At 44.1% G+C, this 27,023-nt stretch overlaps 1 protein-coding gene and 1 long non-coding RNA gene across 3 annotated transcripts in view; one reads left to right on the forward strand and one right to left on the reverse strand.

The window, feature by feature from the left end:
• LOC112932521 (uncharacterized) overlaps nucleotides 1-27,023 on the reverse strand; it is a 105,277-nt gene that overhangs the window by 75,008 nt on the left and 3,246 nt on the right. The gene's annotated exons all lie outside the window — the stretch shown is intronic.
• LOC112932518 (serotransferrin-like) lies at nucleotides 740-26,656 on the forward strand. Its single transcript, XM_026015492.2, has 17 exons — nucleotides 740-1,271; nucleotides 3,122-3,294; nucleotides 6,643-6,751; nucleotides 7,539-7,709; nucleotides 8,450-8,597; nucleotides 9,436-9,491; nucleotides 10,037-10,215; nucleotides 10,969-11,146; nucleotides 12,501-12,655; nucleotides 14,229-14,319; nucleotides 14,982-15,020; nucleotides 16,605-16,760; nucleotides 19,039-19,183; nucleotides 20,285-20,349; nucleotides 23,607-23,791; nucleotides 24,971-25,160; nucleotides 26,458-26,656. The coding sequence occupies exons 1-17, from the start codon at nucleotides 1,076-1,078 to the stop codon at nucleotides 26,490-26,492; spliced, it is 2,271 nt and encodes a 756-aa protein (XP_025871277.1). The 5' UTR covers nucleotides 740-1,075; the 3' UTR covers nucleotides 26,493-26,656.

Genomic DNA, 27,023 nt, shown 5'->3' on the forward strand with positions numbered 1-27,023 from the left:
AATGGAGATAGAGCCCAAAACCACAATCATCTGATCAGGTAACTTTTAGAGAACCCTAAAATTATCTTGATTGTTTTCTGGAGCATTGATTTTTATCTACTATCAGAACACTTGCTCTTTCCCCAGGTGTAATATTTTGCCTTGAGATATTGAGTGTATATACAAAGCAGATTAAACAAAGGAACAAAAAGAATGTTTCATCTTTGGTGCATTGATGTATACATTTCTGTTCCTCACATGGTTGAAATGTACACAATATATTAGCTTAAAAAGTACATACTCAGAGTGTACAAGCTCACTATATTTCCTGGAGGTGCACAATCAAAGCCAATTAGAAACCATTTAGCTGGAGGGAGCCAGCCATGACCCAGAGCATTGAGACCAGGCCACATCCTCTCATAGTCCCCTTCCCTTGCTTTGAACCTGTGTGTCACTTTGTTCTGAGTCTCCAAAGTCTTGATCACATTCCTGGGTAGCTTCTTGTGGAAGAGAGTTTGTCTCCTCTGTGACTCTGTCCTTAGGCCAAGGTGTCCAGCTGGCTGCATGGAGGGAAGGAAGGTTTGCAGTCCAGGAGTCTGTGTTCAGCCAGGCATATGGGGAGAGAGCAGTTCCTCAGTTGGGAGGGCCTTTGACAGCCTGGGAACAGGGTTGCTGGGGACACCTGGGAACAAGTAAAGGGTGTTGAATTTATCTTTGATTTGAGGCCAGCTTTTTTCTTCTCTGACACCCTCTCCCAGGAAGGTCTTTGCCTGTCATTCTGAGCGTGTAGGCTGGATCTGGGGTAGTTCCTTCCCTCTTTTATCCGTGGAATGAACACAGAACTGGTGCAGGACCAGCTCTGTCTGGCATCCTGAGATTCAGGAGCAGATCCACCCACTCCAACCCCTCCTCCCCGTCCCTATCCGCAGCAGCCCTGCTCCTGGCACAGAGCGCGCAGCATTAACAAAGGGTTGATTTTTCTTTAATTCCCTTACAATCAGCATTTTTGTGCTGGATTCCATCCGTGGGTCTTTCCAGAGCTCAGGAAATGAGGTGATCGGCCTGGGGAAGGAATGAAGGGGGGTGGTGGTGGTGGATGAGGGTGATTGGGCAAGAGGGCTGCGCAAACACAGGAGGTCAAAGATTCTGCTTGCCAGCTGGGCCGGAGATAAAGGGGCCCGGGACGCCGGGCGGCGGCGCAGAAGCCCACAGGTCTGTGCTCCAGGCTCCCAGCCACAGGCCCAGGAAGATGAGGCTCGCCGTCCGCGCTCTGCTGGCCTGCGCGGTCCTGGGTGAGTGCCGGCGGGCGCGGGGAAGGGGCGCACAGTCGCCAGCCCCGCAGCTCTTTGCACCCTCCACTCTGCCGCAGGGGCTCCTAGGTTCCACGCTCAGCCTGGAAGCCAGAGCATTTCCTCCTCTCTTGCCCGTCGCATCCCTGCACCTGGTTCAGCATAGCCTTTGGTTCAGCTCTGCGCCGCCGGTGCGCAGCCGCTGCTCCTGCTCTTGCCTCTGCCGCCTTTCCGTGCCCTCCGCGCTTCCTTGCTTCCTTTTCTCGCTTTCCTCTTCCTCATTGTCCAGTAAGTCTTGTAGCATTAGAATACAGCTAGAGCACTTCCGTCATGGTTTATCAGATCCCTTCTATGAGGCCTCCTGAGTCCAGTCTGAACTGCTGAACTTGGCATTTAAGGCCTCTCGGATCTGAGGGCGCCCCCACCCTTGGCAATCTGATGCCCCATGGGTGCCCTTGGCGCTGAAGATGTCCTGACAAGAAGCAGAGCCACTGGGAGGTTCTCACCAGTGAGAAGGGCAGTATTCCTAGCCTGGGAGGGTCAGGTGAGGGTGGATGAGACCAAGGATCCAGGCCCCAGTCGAGTGGGAGTTTAACTTTTCGAGTCGAGTGTCCCTTAACTTTTGCCTGCCACTCCTGGTGCATTTGTTGCACCTTTGGAACCTTGGGTTTAGTTATTTGTCTCTCCTGGAAAAGTTTACCCTTGAGAGTTGGCCCTGCATTACTTGCCTTTGCCCCCAGTCCCCTCCCACTCTCAAAGCATCTCTTAAGGCTGTGCAAGGTAAATGCAGGACTCAGGACAAATTCCTGCCCATGAGACCTCAGGAGGGGCAGGTTAGGGAGGGTCTGCCACTGAATCCTGATGCTTCCCAGGACTTCTCATGGGCAGAGGGGGGATAAAGGGTGGATGGGGCAGTGATTTCCCTGTGGCCCCTCCTTATGCGTCCTGGAGAACTATGCCCTCCCCTTTTCCTGCTTTGTGCTTTGTGGATGTTCATTAGCTTCCCTGAGTTGGCCCTGTGGTATTATCCACAGAAAGTGGAGATGACAGAGGTCTTTGGGAGCAGAGCAACTACATGATTTTAAGAGCTACAGACACAGCTCACTTTAGCTTCTCCTAAATGGCAGCCCAAAAGACTGATGAAAATTGAAGGAGGGGTCACTGGAAACAGAAACAGCCACTGAATATGTGGAGTTCTAGTTATTCCTGGAACAGAGGATGATAGATGAGTATCACTGGCAAATTCATTATCTCATCAATCATCTACCCCTACCTAATGACCTGGCAGATGGAAAATAACTCAGAATGTCATCTTTTGTTCCCTGGGCAGAGATGAAAGTCTGGGCCAGTCTCTAGGCCCAGGGCCTAGGCCAGTCTCTGCTACTAACAGACTGGGTGACCTTGGGTAAAAGCATCACTCTCTGAGCCCAGTTCCATCATCTTTAAGATGGTAATTCCTACCTTGCCAGCTTCCCCAAATTGTCTTATGGAGCCAACACCTTCAAGTGGCTGAAAATACCCTGTCACACTGATAAGGCTTATGTCCCATGGCAGTCCCATGATGGTGAGATATGGAGGTAGAGAAAACAGAGAAAAGGAGATTACTGTGGTCTCCAGTTGAGAGCTGATGGTCAAGCCAGCATCGCTCTGGCTAGCACAGGCTAGTTAGCAGGTGACTAGGAGGCATTAGGGTTTCTTCTCTTGTCCCCAGCCTCAGAAAGCAATGGAATCTGTGCTCTGGAATGTTAATGGGAGGAGTGGGAAGAGGACAGAAGGAAGTGGATGGAAACTTCAGGAGCCTCCAGAGGGTGCTCTGCTTCTCTCACTAGTATGACCTCTGGCCTCTCTCCTAGGGCTGTGTCTGGCTGTCTCCCCTGACAGAACTGTGAGATGGTGCACTGTCTCAAATCATGAGGCCAGTAAGTGTTCCAGTTTCATGGAAAATATGAAAACTGTCCTTGAAAATGGTCCTTTTGTCAGCTGTGTGAAGAGAACCTCCTACCTTGAGTGCATCAAGGCTATTTGGGTAAGTTACTGTTTTCTAAAAGGGAGTGGAAGAAAATCCATACTTCCCCTTCTCTTCTGTCATTTTGGAACAACTCTTTACTCACAGGTAGGATGCTAGTGTGTGGGACAGTCAAGCCCCAATGCTAATAAAAGTATTTCAGAAAGGGAAATTGGAGTGGTTATCCTTAAGCAGTCTTAAAGCAAAATCCAACACTTTCCAAAAACACTTCACTCCTTCATTGTTGTCTCTGCACATCATAATGTGGGTCAGACCCTGTGCTGAGCAGTGGGGCTACAGTGGTGAATCTAAACACACGTGGTCCTTACTCTTGAGGAGCTTACAGTCTAGTCAGGAGAGAAGAAAAATATGCAAACAAGTAAACTGTAATTTCAAATTGTGTGGATGTACTATGAAAGGAAAGAGTAGAATGCTTTGACAGAGACTTTCAGAAGAAAAGTTGTTTTGGCCTGGGTGTCAGGCACAGTCTCCCTGAGAGGGAAGCAATGACATTAAGACACCAAGGATGAGCATGGTAAGCCTGCTGGGTGCCATGGGTAGAATACGGCAGGTAGTGAAGAAAACTTTATGCAAAGGGCCTGAGACAGGAGAGCTAGGCTTTTTGAAGTCACTTTAGGGAGGTCGGGGTGACAGGAGTTAGAGCAGGCGGGAGACTGGAAGGAGTAATGAGGTGGGAGAGATAGACTCAGCCAGATGGAACATGAGTCACTGAAGGAATGGTGGTTTGGTAAAAACAACTGGTCTGTGTGTGTTTTTTTAACTGGACCTCATGCTTTAAATTATAAACCTTGAATTATGATATTTGTTCAGTTTTAGTCCATGCATGCCCCCTTTTTATTTTTAAATGTTGATAATATAAAATAGTATTATCTATGAACCTAACACAGGTTCTCAAAACTTCATCAGTGCCAGTAGCTTACTTCTAGGGCTGCTGTGTGGCAGCACTGGATTTTATGGGAATGGCAACCATATAGCGTGGTATAACCCACTGACCCTACTTACAACTACCGAGTGTCTCTCCATCCTAAACAAACTGAATCCTACAACTTTCTTGCCCTTTATTTGAATTTTAGGATGTTTATAGGTATGTGTGAATGACTGCACAATTGTGGTTCATAAAAATTTCATAAACATGGCATTACTATGTGTTGTCTTCTTGTTTTTCCCTCCTCAATGTCATGCTAAGATTTACCCACATTGTTGAATATAGCTATTGTTCATTCATTTTCAGAGTTCTACAATAGCCCATTATGTTAGTATAACACAATTTATTTTTTCTTTTCTTGTCATCAGGCATTTGGGCTGTTTCCAGCTTTTTGTTATTCTAATCAGGGCTTGACAAATATTTTTATACAAATCTCCTGCAGCACAAATATTAATAGTTTCTCTTGAATATATGTATATAGGAACATACATATATATGTTGTGCCATGGGATCTGTATTTGCTTTTTAAGACAATGACAAATATGTTTGATTTTTTAAAAAATTAAAATGTAATTAACATATGGTGTATTATTAGTTTCAGAGGTAGAGTTTAGTGATTCATCAGTTGTGTGCTTATTACACGCAATAATACCCAGTGATTATTACATTAAGTGCCCTCCTTAATGCCCATCACCCAATTATCCCATCTACCCACCTTCCCTCCAGCAGCCCTCAGTTTATTTCCTATAGTTAAATGTTTCTTATGGTTTGTTTCCCTCTCTGATTTCAACTGATTTTATTCTACACTCCCTTCCCCTATAATCCTCTGTCTTGTTTCTTAATTTGCACATATGAGTGAAATCATATAATAATTGTCTTTCTCTGATTGACTTATTTTGCTTAGCACAATACCTCTAGTTCCATCCAGGTCGTTGCAAATGGCAAGATTTCATTTTTTTGATGGCTGAGTAATATTCCATTGTGTATGTGTGTGTGTGTGTGTGTGTGTGTGTGTATGCACATCTTCTTTATTCTTCTGTTGAAGGAAATCTGGGCTCTTTCCACATTTTGGCTATTGTGGATATTGTTGCTACAAACATTGGGGTGCAGATACCCCTTCAGATCACTATGTTTATATCCTTTGGGTAAATACCTAGTAGTACAATTGCTGGGTTGTAGGGTAGCTCTATTTTTAACTTTTTGAGGAAACTCCATACTGTTTTCCAGAGTGGCTGTACCAGCTTATATTCCCACCAGCAGTGTTTAATCTGGAAGCCAATTCAATGTGGTTCTTTTTTTTTCTCTTTCTATTTTTAAAAAATATTTATCCATGTAGTTACTTTTATTTCTTTAAAAAAAAATAAACCCAGATGACCTGAATTTAAATCCCAGCTCCATGACTTACTAGCTCTGTAAACTGGGGAAGTGACAAACTTTCTGTGCCTTTGTTTTTTAATCTACAAAATGGAGCTGAGTTGAATAGTGGTGACCTGTGACATGTCTGAGTAGTCCATTAAACAAAAAATGAGCCATAATAGAAATAATAATCAGCCTTTAACCCTTAGTTCATAGTATAAGTGAGAGGTAAAGCCTAGAGGAAGTGCCAAATCCTTGAACAAGACTCTTGCAGTTACTGGTTCCCAGAAGAAGCAAAAGTTCCGAGTACTAAATCAGAGTGGAGATAGTGTTTTCAAGGCTCCCCTCCTCCATAAGGAGGGTTTCACAGAGTACCTGAATAAGATCTCAGGCGAAGTCCCAAGACAAAGAGATTACCAAACAAAAGCAACTGGGCTCACAATGTACATATGTGTAAGAGCATGACTGCAACTTCCTTCAGTATCTGTTGTGCTTGGGCAGTATGTCCAGTCCAGGGTTGGGGGACAGCTTTCTCCCATGAGGTGTGCCAGGAAGAAAGCTTCTCTCTCTCTCTCTCTCTCTCTCTCTCTCTCTCTCTCTAAAGATTTTATTTATTTATTCATGAGAGACACACAGAGAGGCATGGACATAGGCAGAGGGAGAAGCAGGCACCCTGCATGGGAGCCTGATGCACAACTCGATCCCAGCGCCCCGGGATCACCCCCTGAGCCAAAGGCAAGATGCTCAACCACTGGGCAACCCAGGCACTCAGGAAGGTCATATTGACCTTGAAAGATCACACATAAGTTTCTGGGGCAAGATCCAGACTCCTTACCAGGGGAAAGAGAAACATATTCCATTCCTTTCTCTATATGGGAGGAATAGGAATATGGTGGCCAAATCACCAGGGAGGTGGAGTCAACTGAAGCCCATGGTGTGGTGCGTGGTTGGGCCAAGTTGAGGGTTCTCCTGGCCCCAGGTCCAAGAAGCCCTGCTAGTCACTCACTTGTCCTTGGACCTTCCTCAAAAGTAAGGACTTCATCAGGGTTTGGTCTGTTTCCTTTCAGGCAAATGAAGCAGATGCTGTGACACTTGATGCAGGTTTGGTGTTTGAGGCAGGCCTGAACCCCTACAACCTAAAGCCTGTAGTGGCAGAGTTCTATGGGAAAGATAAGGGTAAGTTCTTCCTGGGGACCCAAGATTTTGTGGCTCTTTTTCTCTCCTGTAGATGTTGAGTTTGTCTTGTCCAGGCAGGTAATGGAGATTAAATACTAATGAACATTCCCCATCGGGTGTCAGTGGGGAACAAGAGGCCCAATATATCAGCCACCACAGGCACAACTCAATGCCTCTGGGGCTTGATGTTGGGGTTAAGGACTGGTGCTCCTGACACTTCTGGGCCAGGAAATGTGCTCCCTGGAGAAACAGAGCAGACTGTGTGCAACCTGGCCTGAACCACTGGGGTTTAGAGCTCTGTAAAGAAGCCCTCCAAGAACCACAGGTGCCACACACAGGGAAAAGATCACACTACAGTACATACTTGAGCCTTGTATCTCCTCTGAGAGCAACCAGCTATCCCTGGGCCTGTGTCAGGGAACAGGAAATACTTAGAATGGTTGTGGTCTCTGTGCCACAACTCCAATTTCCTGGTGGGCTTGGGTTGGTAGGCGTAGGCAAATACCCTGCAGGGCCATGGTGGGCAAAAAGCATTTGGGCCATATGTGCATGTGGCTTTCTTGCCCTTGTGTTTACTTGGACCATTATTACAAACATTCTTTCTGCAGTCCTTTCTTCCTCATGCAAATCAGGTTTTCCTGATTTCTTCTCTCTTTGGGAACCAACCCAACATAAATATGCCCTGTGGATTCCCTTTCTCTACTCAGCAGCCCAGTGGTGATGAGCAATATTTCCCTATGGCCCAGGATAAGGGTCCTTTATTCACACCATCTCTTTGCAATTAAAGAAACCCGCTATTATGCTGTGGCTGTGGTGAAGAAGAGCAGTACATTCAATCTGAATCAGCTCCAAGGCAAGAAATCCTGCCACACAGGCCTTGGCAGGTCTGCTGGGTGGAACATCCCCATGGGCTTACTTTATTGGAAGTTGCCAGAGCCACGTGAATCTCTTCAGAAGGGTAAGTGGGCAAGAGAGTGAGTCCTATCAAGCGGACCTAGATAGGCCACACTGGGGATCACTCAGACATGATCAGGTGATCACGTGTGATGAGTCTGGAGGTGGAGGTGGGTGGTACACCAGCTTTAAACTGGTCAGTTATAAAAACAAAACAAACAAACAAACAAACAAACAAAAAACTGGTCAGTTCTGTGATACCAGCAGCCCTTGAGCAGTGTCAGCTGAGTTTTTTCTTCTCTAACACCCAACCAGAGGCTATCCTGAGGAATAGGGGGAAGGGCATCAAGCCCATCAGAGGGCTTCAGTCAGGACTGAGTTTGCTGGGCCCTTCTGTTCACTTTCCTGGGGTTCTTTCCTGTCTGTGGCCTCTGTGTTTCCCATTCTGCTAGAGCTTTTCTGGTGCCTATGTTTTGGCCATGAGCTTAGCCTGTACCTCTCTATGTGGGCCTCCCATCTCTCAGATATAACTCCCAGAGGAACTCTCTCTCTGAGCTGAGAGCTGTCCAGTCTGACAGTGACCTGAGACAGGCCTGGGGAGGGAAGTGGGGTGACAAAGGTTAACTTGTTCCTTTTTGGAAAACCTTGATCTTGATCAGTGAACACACTTAAGGGTGTGCTGAAACTGGGTATGCTGGTTTTGCGTTAGTCACTCTCTGTTCCCTAATGAGTCTAGACTAGGAGCTGCAATTGCCTATGTGCAGGGTGGCTCATGGACTGCACTACATGTCTTATATTGAGCAGCAGCGTCCAGTTTCTTCGCGGCCAGCTGTGTTCCCTGTGTGGATCGGACAGCTTTCCCCAAACTGTGTCAACTGTGTGTGGGGAAAGGGACGGACAAGTGTGCCTGCTCCAACCATGAGCCATACTTCGGCTACTCGGGTGCCTTCAAGTGAGTGAGACCAGCTGCTGCTCCATGGTGGCCAAAGTGTCCAAAGTCCTCAGGCAGGGAGACCCTACCTAGCCCACAGCAGAGCCCAGACTACAAAAGGTGTCCAGGAGACAATCCCCTCACAGTGACTCAGTGATCCAACTGGGACTCTCTAGGCCAGGCCAGTGCAAATGCCTTTCATGTGACATTTGACAAGAGAGCCCCTCTCCTGGAGATCTTTTCTATCTCCCCAGAGCCCTTGAACTTGTCCAGTGTGTCCTCTCACTGGACTGGGGCAGAGTCTAAGGGAACAGGCACATCCTTAGTGTCTAGTCCACTCTTCAATGACTGACTGCCCCTCTGCTTTCTATTATAGCAGTGTCTCCTGTTCAATGCAGTGGCCTCTCTCCTGCCTTCTCTCATTGTCCCTCTCATGACCTGTGCAGACAGCCCACGTGATTGATTTTTCACTCCCTCTTTAACTTTGGTTATATCCTAAAGTTTGACAACCAGCCAAGGGACATTGCCTCTCTCAGGAGACTCTTTTTATCTTCCCTTTCAGAAATTTGAAAACTATTTTCTGTATTAAAATATCTTCAGTGATTTTTTTTGCGACTTTTGGGCACAAATGAGGGATTTCTAGTTCCTGTGAGCTCGCACCACTCCCCCTTTAGCCCCCCCCTCCCCCATTTTAGTGGCGTATCAGTGCCCCATAGTGTTTCCTCAGCTGTGGGTTGGCACAGGAGCCTCCTCCAGTCTCTGCCCTTGTTCTAGGGCTGGACAGTGTGATTAGATGGACCCTCAAGCCTGAGAAGAAGGGCCTGCCATGCAGGAATCCCAATGTATTTCTTTCCCACAGGTGTCTGATGGAGGACGCTGGGGAAGTGGCCTTTGTCAAGCATTCAACAGTGTTGGGTAAGTGACAGGAGGATCTGCACATCCCCTCCAGGCAGTAGACTTTCTCTTGTTTTTGTTTGTTTTCTCCTGCACCCCTTTCCACAGGCAGTAGTCAGATATGAGCATACTGTATTCCTCCTTTATCATTGCTTGGGTTTCTACTTGTGCAGAGTTGTGTGCCCATACGGTCCCCACCTGGACTCCTGGGCCTCTTTCCATCACTCAACCTCCTTGACACGGGGATCCTGCATCCTGGTCAATGTTGCCACAGCAAGGGATTGTGGGCATGGGCAGGTTAGGCTGACCTTGGCCTGCAGTTGGTCTACTGAGATGAGACCTGTGGTGGGGCAGGTACCCCTGTACCAGGTACCAGAAGCTTTCTTGCCTATAACTGGTTGTCGGATCTTGATCAAGTCAGTTCCTTATGTGCTCTGGCCCTCAATGCTCTAGGTATCTCAGCTCGCATGTTATGATGCATTGGGATTGCAAGGGATGGGGAGAGGGACTACAGCTCCTAACTCTGTCCTATCTGCAGTTGGCTCATCTAGGCTTTCTTCCCACAGAGAACCTGCCAAACAAAGCTGACCTGGACCAGTATGAGCTGCTCTGTCCAGACAACACCCGAAAGCCAGTGGAGGAATATAGGCAGTGCCACCTGGCCATGGTCCCTTCCCATGCTGTTGTGGCCCGAAGTGTGGGGGGCAAGGAAGACTTGATCTGGGAGCTTCTAAACCAGGCCCAGGTACTGAATTCACTGTCCTCCCTCCTGCTTAGTGGTCTCTGATTGATTTGGGGAATTTTCCTACATTCTCTTCTTGTCACTATGGAATTCCTTGTTTTTAGGACATAGTGGGAACTGTGCCACACATCATCCACTTGTCTAAAAGTACTCAGTTGGGACTCAGAGTTGCACAGAGCTTAGTCCTGCATTATTGCCTGTCAGACCCTTACATTTTGGACTAGTGACATGGAGATGCTCCTTAATGCTTAATTCTATTCCTTTCCATCTAAACCAGGGCTCCTAGGCCAAGGGAAATACCCCGTCCTCCATCAGGCCTTCCAAGACTTCCCCAGAAGGAAATGATCTCCTTCCTAATGTCCCTCAGCCTGACTGCAAGGAATACACACACAGCCAACTTTACTTCCCTAGGGCAGCAGAATGCATCCAGCCCTCCCATCTATCTATCAAGAGTTTAAGTGGTAACCACACAGTGTCAGCCTCTGAAGGAGTTTGTGTTTCTTAGACTCAGTGAGCTGTTAACCCAAGCAGGGAGACAGGCACAGAAACCTATCCTGCGAAATAGGTTCTTGCATGACCTGGGAGTAGGAATGATGGTGCTGGGTGGGAAAAAGTAGGCCTGACTGCCCTCTCTCCTGGAATCTAAGAATGTCATGGTTTTAATTTCATTTTCTGGGATTTTTGTTTTTCCTCAGTCCTCTTTTGCAGTATTCCTTGTTGCTGTAGCCATTCACTATTGTGTTTTACTATACACAGGAACATTATGGCAAAGACAAATCTAAAGTCTTCCAGCTCTTCAGCTCATCTTTGGGGAAGGACCTGCTGTTTAAAGACTCTGCTGAAGGGTTTTTTAGGATTCCTCCTAAAATGGACACTTGGCTGTACCTGGGATATGAGTATGTCACTGCTCTTCGGAACCTAAGGGAAGATGTGCGTAAGTATTGGGGAAGGATCATGTGACCCTAGGAGTCTGGAAACTTGGTGGGGGCAGGGACCAGCAAAAGATTCTTTCCAGGTACTGAAATTCACTCTGCCTTGCTGCCCAGTGTCAGACTGATGCTAAATGGTTGTCATCATCATGAGATGCGCCTGGACATCACCAAAAGGCATTAAAGGAAATTCATGCTTAACATGACTTGATTTATTACTAGCATTATTTTCCTTGTATAAATCAGGGCCACTCTGCCCACTTTGTGAAGCCAATTAGCCTGGCACAAAGTAAAATAGAATAAAATTGCTAGACTTGTACATCTATATCCAGTATTATAATCAACATGTGCCCCAGTAAAGCTGGAGTCCTGGACCAGTTGATCCTGCCCCTGAATTTCCTTGGGTCATTGGGCGTTTGCTTGATTATTCATTCATTCAACAGAATTTAGTCATCATCTAGCCATAAGTTGTGCTGGGTGCTGGGCATGCAATGGTAAGACAAACATATGCTAGCTTCTGTTGTCCTGGAACCTTCTCACCAGTGGAGAAGACAAACGTTCAATGAATATTCACTCTGTTGAATGATTAAAAATGAGAGATTTGCTCAGAAGGGGAAACAAACACAACAAAACAAAATAGGAATTTTGAATAGGTCTCATAAGACCATGAAAATAAAGAAAAATAGATACTGGAGCTGCAATAAGGCTACTTTAAGGGAGTGATTTGAACTGAGCCTGACTGTTAAATAGATGTCCATCCATTCAGCAGACATTTATTGCACTGACAATGACCCAGGCACTGTCTTTGAACAACAAGGGTGCCATGGAGAGTAAGACAGGCATAGCCCTTGCTCTGGCTGAGCTTATGTTCTCCTGCAGAGAACAGCCAAAAAACAATGAACAAATAAATAAGAACAACTCAGGTGGCTGTTATTTCAAAAAGAAGAAAGAAAAAGAAGAAGAGGAGGAAAAGAAGAAGGGGAGGAGGAGGAGGAGAAGGAAGGAGAAGGAAGAAGAAGGAAGAAGGAAGAAGGAAGAAGGAAGAAGGAAGAAGAAGAAGAAGAAGAAGAAGAAGAAGAAGAAGAAGAAGAAGACGACGACAACCCCCAAAACAGTCTGAATTGATAGAGGGGTTGGGAAGAAAGTTGGCTTCTTGGAAGAAATTATTTTAAGTCATATCTAAATAATAAGACGCCAACAAAGAGATTGTTACTGCCTTTGTTTTCTATGATGAATTCCTGAAATGGGCTCTGTATATTGCTAGCAAATCCAAGCATTTTCAGGAGGATAGTAGCATTCATAATCACCAGGAACTTCTGGGGCCTCCTCTGAAATCTGGTTCTCTTTCTTATGCCCTAGGCCCAGACACCCCAAGGGATGAATGCAAGAAGGTGAAATGGTGTGCAGTAGGTCACCATGAGATTGCCAAGTGTGATGAGTGGAGTGTAAACAGCGAAGGGAAAATAGAGTGTGAATCAGCAGAGTCTACTGAAGACTGTATTGCCAAGATTGCGGTATGTCCCTCCTGCCACGGTAGGGCAGTGTTTTTGCCACTGCTGCCTGCCTGTCCCTAAGGCTGAGTGAGTGTTCTTAGGAATGATATTAAAACCCATGTTCCCAGGAACCTTCCCTCATGTGGGAGCCCAGCCCCATAGGAGCTTCAGTACTTTTGAACTTAAGGATCTGAAGGGTTCCTTAGGGCTCTGTTTTACCCGGTGTTAGCACATGGTGTAGGGCACCCAGAGCTGTGTCTGCTTATCAGAGGCTGGACCATGGTGTGGGTGTGCCTGAGACCCATGGTGTGCAATGACAAGTGTGACAGGGCTGTGCTGGTTGTACAAGCAGGTAGAAGTTTAAAACATGTCCATGCTCACAAGAGCATTCCATGTTCGTTTTTAGAGTTTTGAAGGTCCTGAATGATATAAAAAAGAAAATGAGGAGTACTTGTAATCTTCTAACTCATAGAAAATTCTGTTAAATGGGATCATATAATATACATAATTTACTACACTTTTTTCACCTGGTATCTAGTTAGCTTTTTCCATGTCACAAATCATTTTTTGAAAACATGATCTTTTATTATTTTTTTTTAATTTGAGAGAAAGAAAGAGCACATGAATAGGAGGGAGTGGCAGAGAGAGAAGAAGAGAGGGAGGGAGAAGCAGGCTCCCTGCTAAGCAGAGAGCCTGATGTGGGGTTCAATCCCAGGACTCTGATCATGACTTGAGTTAAAGGCAGACACTTAACTGACCGAGCCACCCGGGTGCCCTGAAAATATGATCTTTTAATGTTATAATCTATTTCATGGTATGGATATGATGCAATCTATTTAGCAATTTATCCATATTACCTATAACATCATTTAGTGTGTTTCTGTATTTTTTGCTGTTATGTTTTATACATTGCATGTTTTACACATTGCATGAATTGCGCTTGCACTTGTACTTTTTATCCATATAGTTTCCCACAGATTTGGTTACTTCTTCAGGGTGTATTCCTAGAAAGTATATTTCCAGGCTCCATGGAAAGCTTGGCAGTCTTGTGGAATTTAAGCATCTCTATAATTCAGGACCTATAAACTGGGAATTAGGTCATTCAAGAATATTTTACTCATTCATTTTGTCCACACCAAGCACTGAATAGCACTCAGCCACAAGGTCATGATTTAGGGCTGGAGCCCCATGAGGGGCGCTCTATGCCACAGACATGGCCTTGTGTCCCTGACTCCATTCATCTGTCTTACAAATCAGACCTCTTGGTGTCAGGAAGTTGTTGTGGAAATGTCTCTGGGACAGTGTATCCTATGAGAGGACAGGAGGACTAACTGTGGGTCTTCGCTCCTAAAGAAACTATGTAAGGCATCCCAAATTGATTCTTAGTTCATTATGATTTGGGTGAAAATGAGAGTACATTTTATTTTCTCTGCTGGGTGTTCCTACCTGGTATGGAGGTCTGGTACAGCACCTGCTATCTCTAGGGGCCTTCATGGCCTGTGCGGGGAAGGCTGCCTCAAGGAAATGACTGGAAGAGCAGGTAAGACAGGAGATGGCCTCTTTTAATCTGCTGTAATGTGCTGTGTCTTGGCAGAAAGGAGAGGCTGATGCCATGAGCTTGGATGGAGGCTATATCTACATAGCGGGCCAGTGCGGTCTGGTGCCTGTCCTGGCAGAGAACTACAGTGAGTGGAAGGGGTCCCTCTCTGTGTTTTACTTCCTCTGATGGTAGGGAGAGAGAAGATGGGAAAATCATAGCCTAATTTGCACCACATTGGCCAGAAAGTTCTTGCTTACTGAGCACCTCTTACTTCCTAGGCTCTGGGCTCCCTGATCTCTAATCCCCACAGTCATCTTGAAGGACAGAATCTTCTTTTTTTTTTAAATAAATTTATTTTTTATTGGTGTTCAATTTGCCAACATACAGCAGAATCTTCTATCACACCTTCCACCAGGGGGATTGGAGGCTTTGGGCTAAGAAGTTCCAGCTAAAAGTGACCTCTCTGCAGAGGACAGCTGGGATTTTCAGCTGGGATTCCTGGCAGGTCTTCTTGCTTCCCAAGCTCACACTTCTCCTGTTGCCTTGGTGCAGAGATTCAAGTACAGTTGGTAGGGACCACTGTGGTCACAGGTCAAACAGGGGAAGAAGCTTGAAATTCACAATTTTTGGCTAAATTCCAGAGACCAATGAGCAAAAGTGAATTTGCGTAATCCAGACAGCCTGGACTGTTTAGGAGTTGGTGAAATGTAGATGGTCTTCCCGGCTCTTTTTATTCTGAGCTGCACATGGGAATGGCATGACTTCCAATGAATGAATGTTTAATGACTTCTTCATTTTCTCCTCCAGAAACTCAGGGCTCTACATGTAGCGACACAGCAGAGGAAGGTGAGTTGGGTTTGGTAACCTCATGAGTTTAATTCTTAATTGCTTTGGGGAAAGGGTAAGGTATATTTATTTTTAAAGATCTTATTTATCTACTCATGAGAGACACAAAGAGAGAGAGAGAGGCAGGCAGAGACATAGGCAGAGAAAGAAGGAGGCTCCATGCAGGGAGCCTGATGTGAGACTCGATCCCGGGACTCCATGATCATGCCCTGGGCCAAAGGCAGACACTTAACTGCTGAGCCACCCAGGCGTCCTGGATGAGGTGTGCTTAAATAAGGCAATGGAAGAGATGCAATTTTAGAATGCAAAAGAACCATAGAAAGATGATGATTGATAATAATGGTTACTCTTTTACACTTACCATGACTTGTACACAGGATTTCTCATTTAATCCTATAAGTGGTACCATAAGTGGTACTGTAAGAAGTACTATAAGTGGTACTGTCATCCTTTAAGGATACCTAAGGGAACCAACAGCTCACAGAGGTTACAAGTTATTTAGGCTCCTATATACAGCAAACAAATTCACACCCTCCCCACCACTCCCAATTGCTGCACATTACATAAGGCCTACACAGTTTTAGATGAGTTACCCCAGCCAAGGAATCTTGCTTATGCCCAGCAGGGCGCAGCAGAGAGGCTCACACAGGCAGATGTCTAAGAGCATGAAATTACCCAGCCACCCACCCACGGCTGGACCCAGGAAGCCAATCTGGCTCTGAGCCAGTGCTCTGGTAAGGGGTGGATCTGGAAAGATGGGGCAGGAACAAGACAGGAAACCTTGCCAAGGTGATCACTGGGTCCCAGAGCCCCAGTACTCAGTCAGACCTCTCTTATTTTATTTTCCAGACACTTGTGGGCAAGTCTATTCTTGTAACTTCCCCTATTACAACCTCTCATCCTCTCCCCCTCATTCTAGGAGCCAGGCTCTTTAGCTGAAAATGGAAAGACCTGCTCTTACTCCATGGATGCTAGTGCTTCTCTGTTTTCTGCTGTAAACAGCTGACTGAATTAACTAAATTAAAAAGCTGAAATCATGGGTTGATCTCTCTGCAGTTTTAAGGAGCAGCATGTATTTTCTGCTAAAGATGGCAGCTGTCTTGATTTTTGAATTTCTGCTTCACATACTTATTTTCATGCAAACCTGTATTCCCCATATCCAAGGCACCTGGTCAGAATATTCCCTGTAGTTTACTGGTCATTTACTACTCTTTCCTAATTGTTACTGTATAAAATGTTGAGAGTCACATGTGCTCTTCAGTATCCATTCCTGGGATATTCCACAGTGAAGGCTGAGTTGCTGGTTTATAACTTTAGTAGTTTTATGCATTTAAGGAAGGATTATATACCAGCCATTGCTCTGTTGATGACGTTTTCTTACTATTTTGTTTTTAAAGTTCAGAATCATCTCCATCTGACAAGAGTGACTGGTACCTTATCTCAGTCAGTTATTGGGAAGACCCTTTCAAAGATAGAAGGAATGACTCAGGATAATTTTGCTTTCACAAAGAGATGGCAGGCTTTGATTGCAGACATATATTCTGGAGGGCGTTAATATTTTATTTTTTGATGTCTTTCTTGTAGGGTATCTTGCTGTGGCCGTAGTTAAGAAATTAGATGAAACCATCTCTTGGAATAATCTGCAAGGCAGGAAGTCCTGCCACACTGCAGTAGAGAGAACCGCAGGCTGGAACATTCCCATGGGCCTGCTCTACAACAGGATCAACCACTGTGAATTTGGTAAGCGAATCCTGGGAGGGTACTGTGATCAGGACCTGGCTGGAAAGAGGTATTCTGGGAAAAGAGTAGTATGGTACAAAATGCTGTGGCTCGGTTCTATAGTAGTGAAATTTGGTTAAAATGAACCTCAAGGAGCTATCTAAAAGAGATGGTAGGGCTGGACAGCTGAATCAGAATGGTTCGTTTTGGATGCATATGTGGCTTAAGTGAAATATATGTTTACTTTGATCTCTCATGAAAAGGACCAGGTGAGCAGTCCGTGACTGATAGGGTCACAAGAAGCTCAGGCTCCTTCTTTCTCCTCTAACATTCTGAGCATGAGGCCTTTATCTTCAAGGTCAACTATGGTTGCCATCACATCCATGACTCAGGTAGCCTCAAGGAGCAAGGAATAAGGGCAACTTGAAGTATATGCCATCTGCAGTCATTCTATTAAGGAGCTATTCAGGAAATCTAAATCAGTTACTTCAGGTAACATTTCATTGCTAAAAACTCAGGCACATAGTTCCACTTAGTTGTAAAAGAGGTTTGGGAATGTCATCTTTTATTTGGGTGTGTCTCTGTCCCAAATAAAACTAGATCTTTGTTCAAAAATTTAAAATAGAACTACCATATGATTTAGCAATTTCACTTATGGGTATTTATCAAAAGGAAATGAAAGCACTAACTGAAAAAGATATATGCATCCTTATGTTCACTGCAGCAGTATTTACTAAAGCCAAGATATGGAACCAGCCTGAGTGCCCACTGATGAATGAATGGATAAAGAAAATAATAAAATAGGCTTTTACTCAGCCATAAAAAGGAAAGAAACCTTGCCATTTGCGACAACATGGATGGACCTTGAGGTTATTATGCTAAGTGAAATATATCAGGCAGAGAAAGACAAATATTGTATAATCTCACTTACATGTGGAATCTAAAAAAACCCCAAACTCCAAGATACAGAGAACAGATTGATAGTTGCCAGACGTGGGTGGGGGGATGGGCGAAATAGGTGAAGGGGCAAAAGGTACAAATTTCCAGTTATAAACTAAATAAGTCCTGGGGATGTAGTGTACAGCATGGGGACTATATTTAATAATACTGTATTGCATATTTCAAAGTTGCTAAGAAAGTCGATCTTAAAAGTTCTCATCACAAGAAAAAAATTTTATAAGGATGTGTGGTGATGGATGCTAACCAGACTTTTTGTGGGGACCATTTTGCAATATATTGCAACATCAAATCATGTTGAACACCTGAAACAGATACAATATTATAGGTCAGTTGTATATCAATAAAAAAATGGAGAAAAAATTAAAAGAATAAAACAACTAGGTCTTTGTTACTAAGGGACAAGGGGAAATGGCTGTTGGGTGGGCAATCCCTCCTACAGGCTTTCTAGGTAATGTGAGTGTTTGGGATCCTTGGATCTCTTTAAGGCCTTGGCAGTCTCACTGAGTGACTTCCCAGCCCTTAGGCCCCTTCAAAGGGATGGGAATCAGTTTATTTTCTGTGTCCTCTGAATATCTTCAGGTATGTAAAAAATATATGTTTAAGTTAACCACAGACAAATCTTTTCTAATGGTTATTAACATCAACTTCCTCCTTGCCACCCCCAAATATGTGCAACTGCTTTAAAAAGAGAGGCTTTTAAAGGCAGTTATGAACCAGACAAGTCCTGTGTGTGGGGACTTGGAGAGGAGACCACATTTCTGCACTGGGGTGTTCTCTGACACCAATTTGAGAGGAAGCAAAGTATGGCTGGGGGTGATATCCAGAAAGCTCTGGCTCCCTACCAGCAAGGGCACTACCTCTGCTTTTCTGAGCCTCCTGGCAGTTTCACAGCCATGGGAAAGCAGCTGAGCTGGGAGTAAAATCCCCCAGCCTTTAATTGAGTTTGGAGTTTTAAGTTCTATTAAAGTCTCTTCTGAAAAAATAGCAAGGGAAGGGAACTTCTGGAAACAGGTGGCACAGCCTGGGGAGTGAGACCTCCAATTTTATCTCTTTTAGGTCAATTTTAATGTAATTTCCCTTTCTTGTCTCTTTAGATAAATGGTGACACTATCACGGTGCCCATGGAATCCTCTCTACTTGAACTGTAGTGGTCTACTAACTTCTATTTCCAGCCTCAATTAAATTTCCTTTTAAAGCCTCCGGCCTGGCAGGTCCTCATTAGTGGCTGGTCATTGAATATATTTCACCTAGCCTGGGCCATACACACCTGTTATGTGTTAGATAAGGGCTACTCATATTGACTCAGGAGGAGCTGACTTCCTCTTGTCTTTCTGTCCAGATAAATTTTTCTCTCAAGGCTGTGCCCCCGGATCTATGCGGAATTCCAGTCTCTGTGCTCTGTGTATTGGCTCAGCAAATGTTCCAGGAAAGGAGTGTGTTCCCAATAACCATGAGAGATACTATGGCTACACAGGGGCTTTCAGGTGAGTCTTTTAACCCTAAAACAAACATAATAATAAATCCAGCCTTTACAAGATTCCTTTTTAGGAACTAAGGTGAGGTTCTTATGTTCCTGGCCTGTTAGCGTGCCACATTTAGCAACCATATGTAGAACCCTGCATGAAGGAGCATCCAAGCCCCTCCAAGACACTCTCTCCAGAAGGGCAGTACAGAGCAGATTAGTTCTCAAGAGGGGGCGATTTTCCCCTTAGGGGGAATTTTGGCAGTGTCTAGAGATGTTTTTGATTATTGAATGGGATTGGGTGCTACTGGTATCTAATTGGTAGAAGCTGCTAAAACATCTTACATGCATAGGGAAGCACTCTACAGAAAGAATTGTCTGGCTCAAAAATGTTCCTATTGCCAAGGTAAGGAAAGCCTGCCTTGGTTGAATACAGGAGTCAGGAGTCTGGCTCATGCTCTTCCAAGCATCTCTGGTGAACCTACAGCCATTTACTCACCTGGTAATATAGAAAAATAAAATACATGATTTCTACATTCCCAGCTGCAATTCTATTTTATGGGTGTTTATTGCTTTTATAAAGACACCTGTGCACCTTATGACCTTATTACTTTTTAACTGTATTTTCTGACTCAGGCTTGTGTTAGTAGTTCAGGAGTCTGTCAATCGCATAGTGATACTGTAGCTGAAGTTCTCAGTAGTGAAGGAGAAAAGAAAGATTATTCTAATTCTCCAATTAGAACTACCTTGCAAGTTAGTGCAAATATAATTCACAGTCCACAAGTTCCCAATTTCTACAAAGCAGACTGTGAGTCAGGAATCACCTTATTGGTGATTCCCATCTAATATCTCTACTTATGGTAGGGAAATGCTGTAGCTCCACTGGAGAAACTGTGCCAGAATTTAGCATTCAGTGTGTGGAACTGAGATTGTATAACCACAAAGCAAATTGGAGGGTTTTTTTTCTTTTTCTGTGTTACTTATATAAGTAATTGTAAGATTAGTGATTGAATGGGAGTCACAATTGCTAATATCAATTGGTTATCTCTACAAGGTGACCCTCCTGAATGACAGATGTGTCTCTGACTTCCTCTCTTCTTTCTCCCTGTCTGGAACTCTGCAGGTGTCTGGTTGAGAAGGGAGATGTGGCCTTTGTGAAAGACCAGACTGTCTTGCAGAACACTGGGGGTATGTTCACTTGCTCCTCTGTCCCCACAAATTGGGGTTTCTGGGTTCACTTATACTCAGGATGCCTTTGTGGAAGTATTATGGTCTCTGTTATAGGCTCCAGAGCTCTGATTCTCAACCTGTTTGTTCAGTGAACAGAGAAGTGTTTATCTGGGTAGGCAGAACAGTAGGAACTGTGAAGTTCTGGTGGTCCTGAACACTCTCTCAGGAACCTTCCCATGGGTGCAGACATTGCCTTTCCCTTAAATACTTCAGTGCATATTTTCTTACATACCTACAGTTTAATTACTAAGATCAGGAAATTTATCCTAACATGGATTTAATACTCATTATGTCCACATTCAGTCTTTGTGAATTATCCCCAAAAAGTCCTTTGTAACTATTTCCTATATTTCCTATATCATGTATATATATATACATGGTGAACCTACAGCCATTTACTCACCTGGTAATATAGAAAAAATATAGAAATATAGAATATAGAAAAAATATAGAAAAAAAAATATATATTCCAAATATATTCTATATCACTGAAAACACTTAGAGACAATAGTGCACCAGTGGGAATGAAGATCTTGGATTCTAGAACCATTCTCTGATAGAAGGAGCCAAGGCCCTTTGGGAAAATAGCTGATTCTAGGGCTGGGGCAGGAAAAATATAAGGTGAGCCTGGAACATCATGTTGAAGATGTTGGGATAGGTCAAAATATCAGAAGCCATCTTTAAAGCCCTTCTACCAGCCAAATCTGGGACATTTGGGGCACTAAAAGAAATAATGGTAGTAAGAATAAAATAGGAATACATGAGTCTATCCTGATTAAACAAATGAAGGTGAAGGGAAAGATCTTCCTTATTGTAGAACATGAATAAATGTAGCAATACTTACAAAGTTTAAAAACTATCAGTTGGTAAATAATATAGTAATAATTGTTTCAAGCAAGAAGCATCAATGGGTACTAAAACTAGTGGGTGAATATTAGATGCTGTGGCACTGAAAACCCAAACAAAAAGTTGTTTAGTTGGTAAGAATTAGCACTCCACCTATCCTGTCTGTATCACTAACCGCTTAGAGAACCTGCTATAGGCCAGGCAGATATTAGTTCACTTTCTTTCTCATGTCCCTTCTCCCAACCTCAGCTCTTCCCAGCAACTCATCTAGAATGAACTCGCTCAGTACCAACTCCTCTGAGAAGCCTTCCCAGATGGCATGCCACCATCCTACAATGGAACCTTCTGTCCCTGTGGCTAGTATAACTGAGTTCATCTCATGCTGTAATAAACTGTGGCCACAGAAACTATTTGAGTTCTTTTTTCCTCCTCTTATATCCCAAAATTAACTATAGTAAGTGGCACACAGAAGTTGCTAAGGAATACTTGAAGGAATACTGTGTTGGCTAATTTTTCTTTCTTTATTTTCTTCTATTATTTTTGGCTTTTTCCTTTAAAGCCTTCCTTTTTTCCTACTACCTGAGTGTTACCCTAAGATTGGTTTTTGTCATCCCTTGAGAAATATTTTAAGATTTTATTTATTTATTCATGAGAGACACACACACACAGAGAGAGAGAGAGAGAGAGAGAGAGAGGTAGAGACACAGGCAGAAGGAGAAGCAGGCTCCATGCAGGGAACCTGACGTGGGACTCGATCCTGGGTTCCCAGGATCACATCCTGGGCTGAAGGCAGGTGCTAAACTGTTGAGCCATCCAGGGATCCCCTATTTTTTTTTAACTCCTCTGAGTAGGGCATCTCTCTCTTGACCTCACCTCTCTACCCTGCAGTGACTCCAAAAGCCTTACCCTCCCTGGCAGGAATATAGAGCAGAGGCCTAACTTCCTATCTAAATAACATCCTGGAGCCTCTATTTGCCATTGGTCATTTTTATATACAAAACTCACTGGCACTGCAACCTCAACCTCTGTTAAGTCCAAACTCCTCATATTTCTCACCAAATCCACTCCTCTTCTCATGGCCTCTGTCCTATTGGGGACTTCATCATATGCCGAGTCAGTCAGGCCTAGATTAGTCTCTCAGTGGTCAGTACATGTAACACATGTTACACACCTAAAACCATGCCTCCTCCAGCCAGCTTTCCCTGATGAATATGGTCTCACCAAGCTGGTTCAGCTCCCACAGCATTTACAGTGTGGTCCACAAAATATAAAGTGTTATTATCTGGATCCAGAATTAGTGCTTTTGGTATGTATCCTATTTTCTCCCTCCAATAAGACTGCAGCTTATAGACGGCATGCAACATAGTGTTGAGGAAATTCTTACATTATGAAGTGGAACAGAATTGGTTTGGAGAGAATCATGGTGGGTTTCATTTGGAAGGAGCTGGGTTGGAGGTACTGGTAAGAAAGGGAAGGAGAAATGTTAGGTGAACAGAGATGTGTGTAGTTACTTGTGGGAGAGACACAGGCAATTTTAAGTTTTCTATTAAAACTGTAAGTATTTATTTGGGAAGAGTAGGAATAGAGGTATTTTTATTTTATATATAAATAACGTACAATTTTATGATAGTGAAGTCATTTATTAGATATTCAACTAAAGAATTAAATGAAAACTAAATTAAGAAAAAGATTTACAATCCCGCCTTTTAGATGAGAACTAAAAACTGGAAAAACATACTTGAGAATTGCCTTTGGCAGAAGGAGTTGAAACCCTGAAAATGGGTGAGATTTTCTTTCTTTCTTTCTTTCTTTTTTTCTTTTTTAGGGAGAATACAGAAATGGTGAAGCTAGGGGCTGAGAACAGGATATGGATCTGTATGCACAGAGGCATGTGCACATTTTCATGTAGAACCAGTATGAGTGTGTTAGATTAAGAACACTGGTCCAGCTTGCAAAAGGGCCTCTGGGAAACTTCTTTTGCTTGCTAATGCCAGATGGTATTGCACAGCAATTATCAGCCTGCTTAGAGGGTCACATTCTTCCTATGCTAGAGTAATAAATCCAGATGCTTTGGAATTTAGTAGAAATAAAAATGTTTTTGAACATCATCCAAGAATATAGCTCACTTTCTCCTGTTTGGGTGGGGCAGGTTGGAAGGGGTGGTTGCTAGGAATTGAGTTTGAGTTGAATCTGACCTATGTACATGGGAGCATCTCTTCCTTTCCACATCACAGTGACCCCAGTGTGTGTACTTCTGCTGGCCAATGGCCCCAGGCCCTTCACATGTCAGTGGGCCAGTCACATCCCCTCAGTGAGGGCACCTTGACCAAACCTGTCAGGTGTAGCTGACCCACCTTCTCTGTCCCCAGGAAAGAACACTGAAGATTGGGCTAAGGATCTGAAGAAAGAGGACTTTCAGCTGCTGTGCCCTGATGGCCAAAGGAAGTCTGTGGACAAGGCTCCTGAGTGCTTCCTAGCCAAAGCCCCAAATCATGCTGTGGTCTCAAGGAAAGACAAGGCATCTTGTGTTAGCAAAATGTTACTTGACCAGCAGGTATGGACCAGCTAGGGCCTCCCATTCTTTCCTCCTGGGAGGGTGTGGATTATTTGGGCGAGTTTAGTGATCAGTAAAGCCCATGCTCCAGCATTCTTTTTCTGGAAACTAGAATTGAGAGGCCAAGGATTGCAGAACTGGATTTCTCAAGCCCAGCTCTGCTTATATCTCCAGGTTACTGGAGATTAGTTCCCATGTGATTCATCTGCTTTTGGGTCCACACCTCTGCTTTCTTGCTTGCCTCTGACCTTGCTCTGTGGTACCCTCATTTTCTCCACCTCTATCTTTTTTGAAAATGAAGGCAAGTGATCCTGTGTGTCAGCTCTCCATGATATAAGTCATGAAATGTGGACTATATTTCTTTTGTTTAGAGAGACTGAGAACCTTCCAACAGCCAGAAAAACACAGGATCCCTATCCTCAGGGTGCTCATCCTCTGGGGAGAACAACTGCCCCAGAGTCAGCCTTGTGTGTATGTAGGTGGGGAGGCTGCCTGAATACTTTAATTCTAAGAGTCCTTTACCCACAAATACTACTTTGCCCTCAATAACAGCTTCCTGCCTGCCATTTGTTTTCTTTTCCTCTTTTTTTAAAAATTAAAATAGCATATCTTTGCAAGTCCTAAGGTAAATGATAACAATAATTATCATTTGATGAACATTTCTTAGGTACTAGATGGAATGTTAAACTTTCATACTCATCATTTCACTTATAATCCTCCAAGACCTGGAGTTAAGCCTCTTGCCCAACATAGGATCAAAGATCTAGTCAAACATGAGATTTCGCAACTACCCATACCACCCTCTCGGGGGGGCTCACATTTTATATCTTTTTTCACACTGATACTTGGAAGGGACATGTTTCTGTCTTCCCATTTCCTGGAAGCAGTACCCAAGGCTATAGCCAATGAAATGGGGAAGGAGTAACTGGGTGGGTAGGAGGGACTTCCTAGAGTTGGTGAGACCAGGATGGAGCCTACAGAGGATGCTAAAGAAAGCATGAAGCTGGGGCATGAAATGGGTGAATTCCAGGTGAAGGATATGGAAACATCTCGAGGCATCCTCTGGAGCTCTCTTTCTTCCAGGGGCTGGTTCCTAGCTTTTATCCTCCTCAACCCCATCTTTGTATTCTCAGCTGCTCACTGCCACAAGTCCTTATGCATCTTCCATCCATTTGACAGCTTTTGTTTGGAAGAAATGGAAATGACTGCTCGGGCAAGTTTTGCTTGTTCCACTCAGCAACGAAGGACCTTCTGTTCAGGGACGACACACAATGTTTGGCCAAACTTCCAGAGGACACAACATATAAATCATACTTAGGAGCAGAGTATATCACGGCTGTTGCTAACCTGAGACAATGCTCCACCTCGAGTGAGTAGGAGGAACAGCATGGGGGAAGCTACCAAGCAACAAGGGGGGCAAAAGGAGCAAGCAGTTCTGGGTGGTGGGCAAAGAGGAGTGGGCTGTGGCCCTCTGGGGATGAACAATGGAAATGGGCAAGATGAGATGATAAGAGAACACTGTAATCAAGAAAGTGTAAAAGGCTACTTGTACGGGCAGATGATAAGATGGACACACGCTCAGGGCACTAAGGTCATGAACTGTCCCGATATGAATAATTCCATGTTATTACTAAGAAAAGGAAGAGGTTGTATGTGTCCATGCCCATGTGCAGTAAACTCATTTTTAGACAGAGCTGCATCAGCCAATAAATACAGTAGCCTCTAATTACCTAAGTCAATTTAAGTTTAAATTAATTAAAATTAAACAAAATTAAAAATCTAGTTCCTCAGCCACACCAGCCACAATTCATGTAGCTCCAGACAGGTGAGCAGACAAAACACTTCCATCATTGCAGAAGGTTCTTTTATACAGCGCTACTCTTGCGAGCTTGAACAATGACAAGTTTTATAACCATAAAGTTGCTGTACGTACTGCTCATCCAGAACACCAGTTTTCTAAGCATTACAATACAATAAAATACACTTTTGCACTATAATTATGTTGGACATCATCTAATCACGTGAAGTCATTTGGAAGATGTGAGAAAAGAACATGTGATGGAGGGAAGTTATGCTCTAAGTTTTGTGTGCATGTAAGTGAGCCATGGTCCTTAAAATACTGATTCCCAGGCTGGGGAATATTGAGTTAGCAAGTCTGTGCCAGGGTCCCTTAATTCCAATGTAAGGAACGTGCTTATCCACAGTCACTGCTGTGAGCACCTAGGTTACAGTCACCTACCCTATATCCTCCATAAGGGGAGAAAGTCTGGCTCTGCATTCTCTGCTCCTTTTCCAGATCCTAGCATGGAAAGTGGCATGTTCTGGGTGCTTGTATTAGTTCCTCACCTGTCTAAGGGGATCAGAGAGGACAGTCCTACCAGGCTCCTCCCAGCTATATGGATTTAGGTGTGGGAGCCCTGCCTATGAGACACAAGGTGGGGGATGATGCAGGGCAGGGAAACCATGTTTGGTATACAGTACTACCCAGAAAGACACAGGAGCTGTACAGGCAAGTGGAGAAGGCCACTGAGAGAAGAGCCTGGTCCACCCATCAGACCCCAATGGGTCTGAGTGCTTTTATTATCAGGCTTAACTATTCATTCATTCGACAGAAAATAAATATAGGTAGATTTTTGACTGTCCTACTTCTCTTCTCTGTCCCACAGAACTCCTGGAGGCCTGCACTTTCCATACATCTTAAAATCCAAGAGGCGGAGACACACCAGATGGTGATGGGAGCTCACATGACCCATAAGTTCCCTGGGGGCCTCAGTGGCTTGGGTGGTTTGTCTGGTTTCACAGTTCAGAGGCGGAACCTCTGTAGAACATTAAATAAACATTATTATTGGTGTTATCTTTTAAAAACGTCATTGTTTTCTAAATGTTTGGCCTGTAAGGATTTTTTTAAAAATACGATCTGACTAAAGACTTGTGCATCTGAACCTTTCCTTCAGAGCTCCATGTTCAACTGACCTCTTTCACAGCTTTGGTCATGGTGCCACAGCCACACCCTGGGTACGGTTCAAGTAGGAATTCTTTCTGAAAAGTGTCTGCATGATCATCATAATAGAATCAAGTGTATGTGGCTCTGTGTGTGTGTGTGTGTTGCTGGGGAAGAGGCAGGAAGGAGGATGCTGAGTGAGTTACTGAGATGGAGTGTTCAAGGAGTACAGAAAAAGAATACAGAAGACTTACATCTTTTACCAATATTTTAAATTAATTTCATCAGGTA

The sequence above is a fragment of the Vulpes vulpes genome, chromosome 11 (assembly GCF_048418805.1).
Source record: "Vulpes vulpes isolate BD-2025 chromosome 11, VulVul3, whole genome shotgun sequence".
In the NCBI taxonomy this organism is placed as follows: Eukaryota; Metazoa; Chordata; class Mammalia; order Carnivora; family Canidae; genus Vulpes; species Vulpes vulpes.

What these genes read in the sequence shown, in the direction of transcription:
- LOC112932518 (XM_026015492.2), top strand. Translation starts at nt 1,076, where the DNA reads ATGAGGGTGATTGGGCAAGAGGGCTGCGCAAACACAGGAGGTCAAAGA. An exon ending in GATCAACCACTGTGAATTTG is followed by an intron (nt 16,761 to 19,038) that starts GTAAGCGAATCC and finishes CTTTCTGTCCAG; the next exon opens with ATAAATTTTTCTCTCAAGGC. An exon ending in GAGACAATGCTCCACCTCGA is followed by an intron (nt 25,161 to 26,457) that starts GTGAGTAGGAGG and finishes TCTGTCCCACAG; the next exon opens with AACTCCTGGAGGCCTGCACT.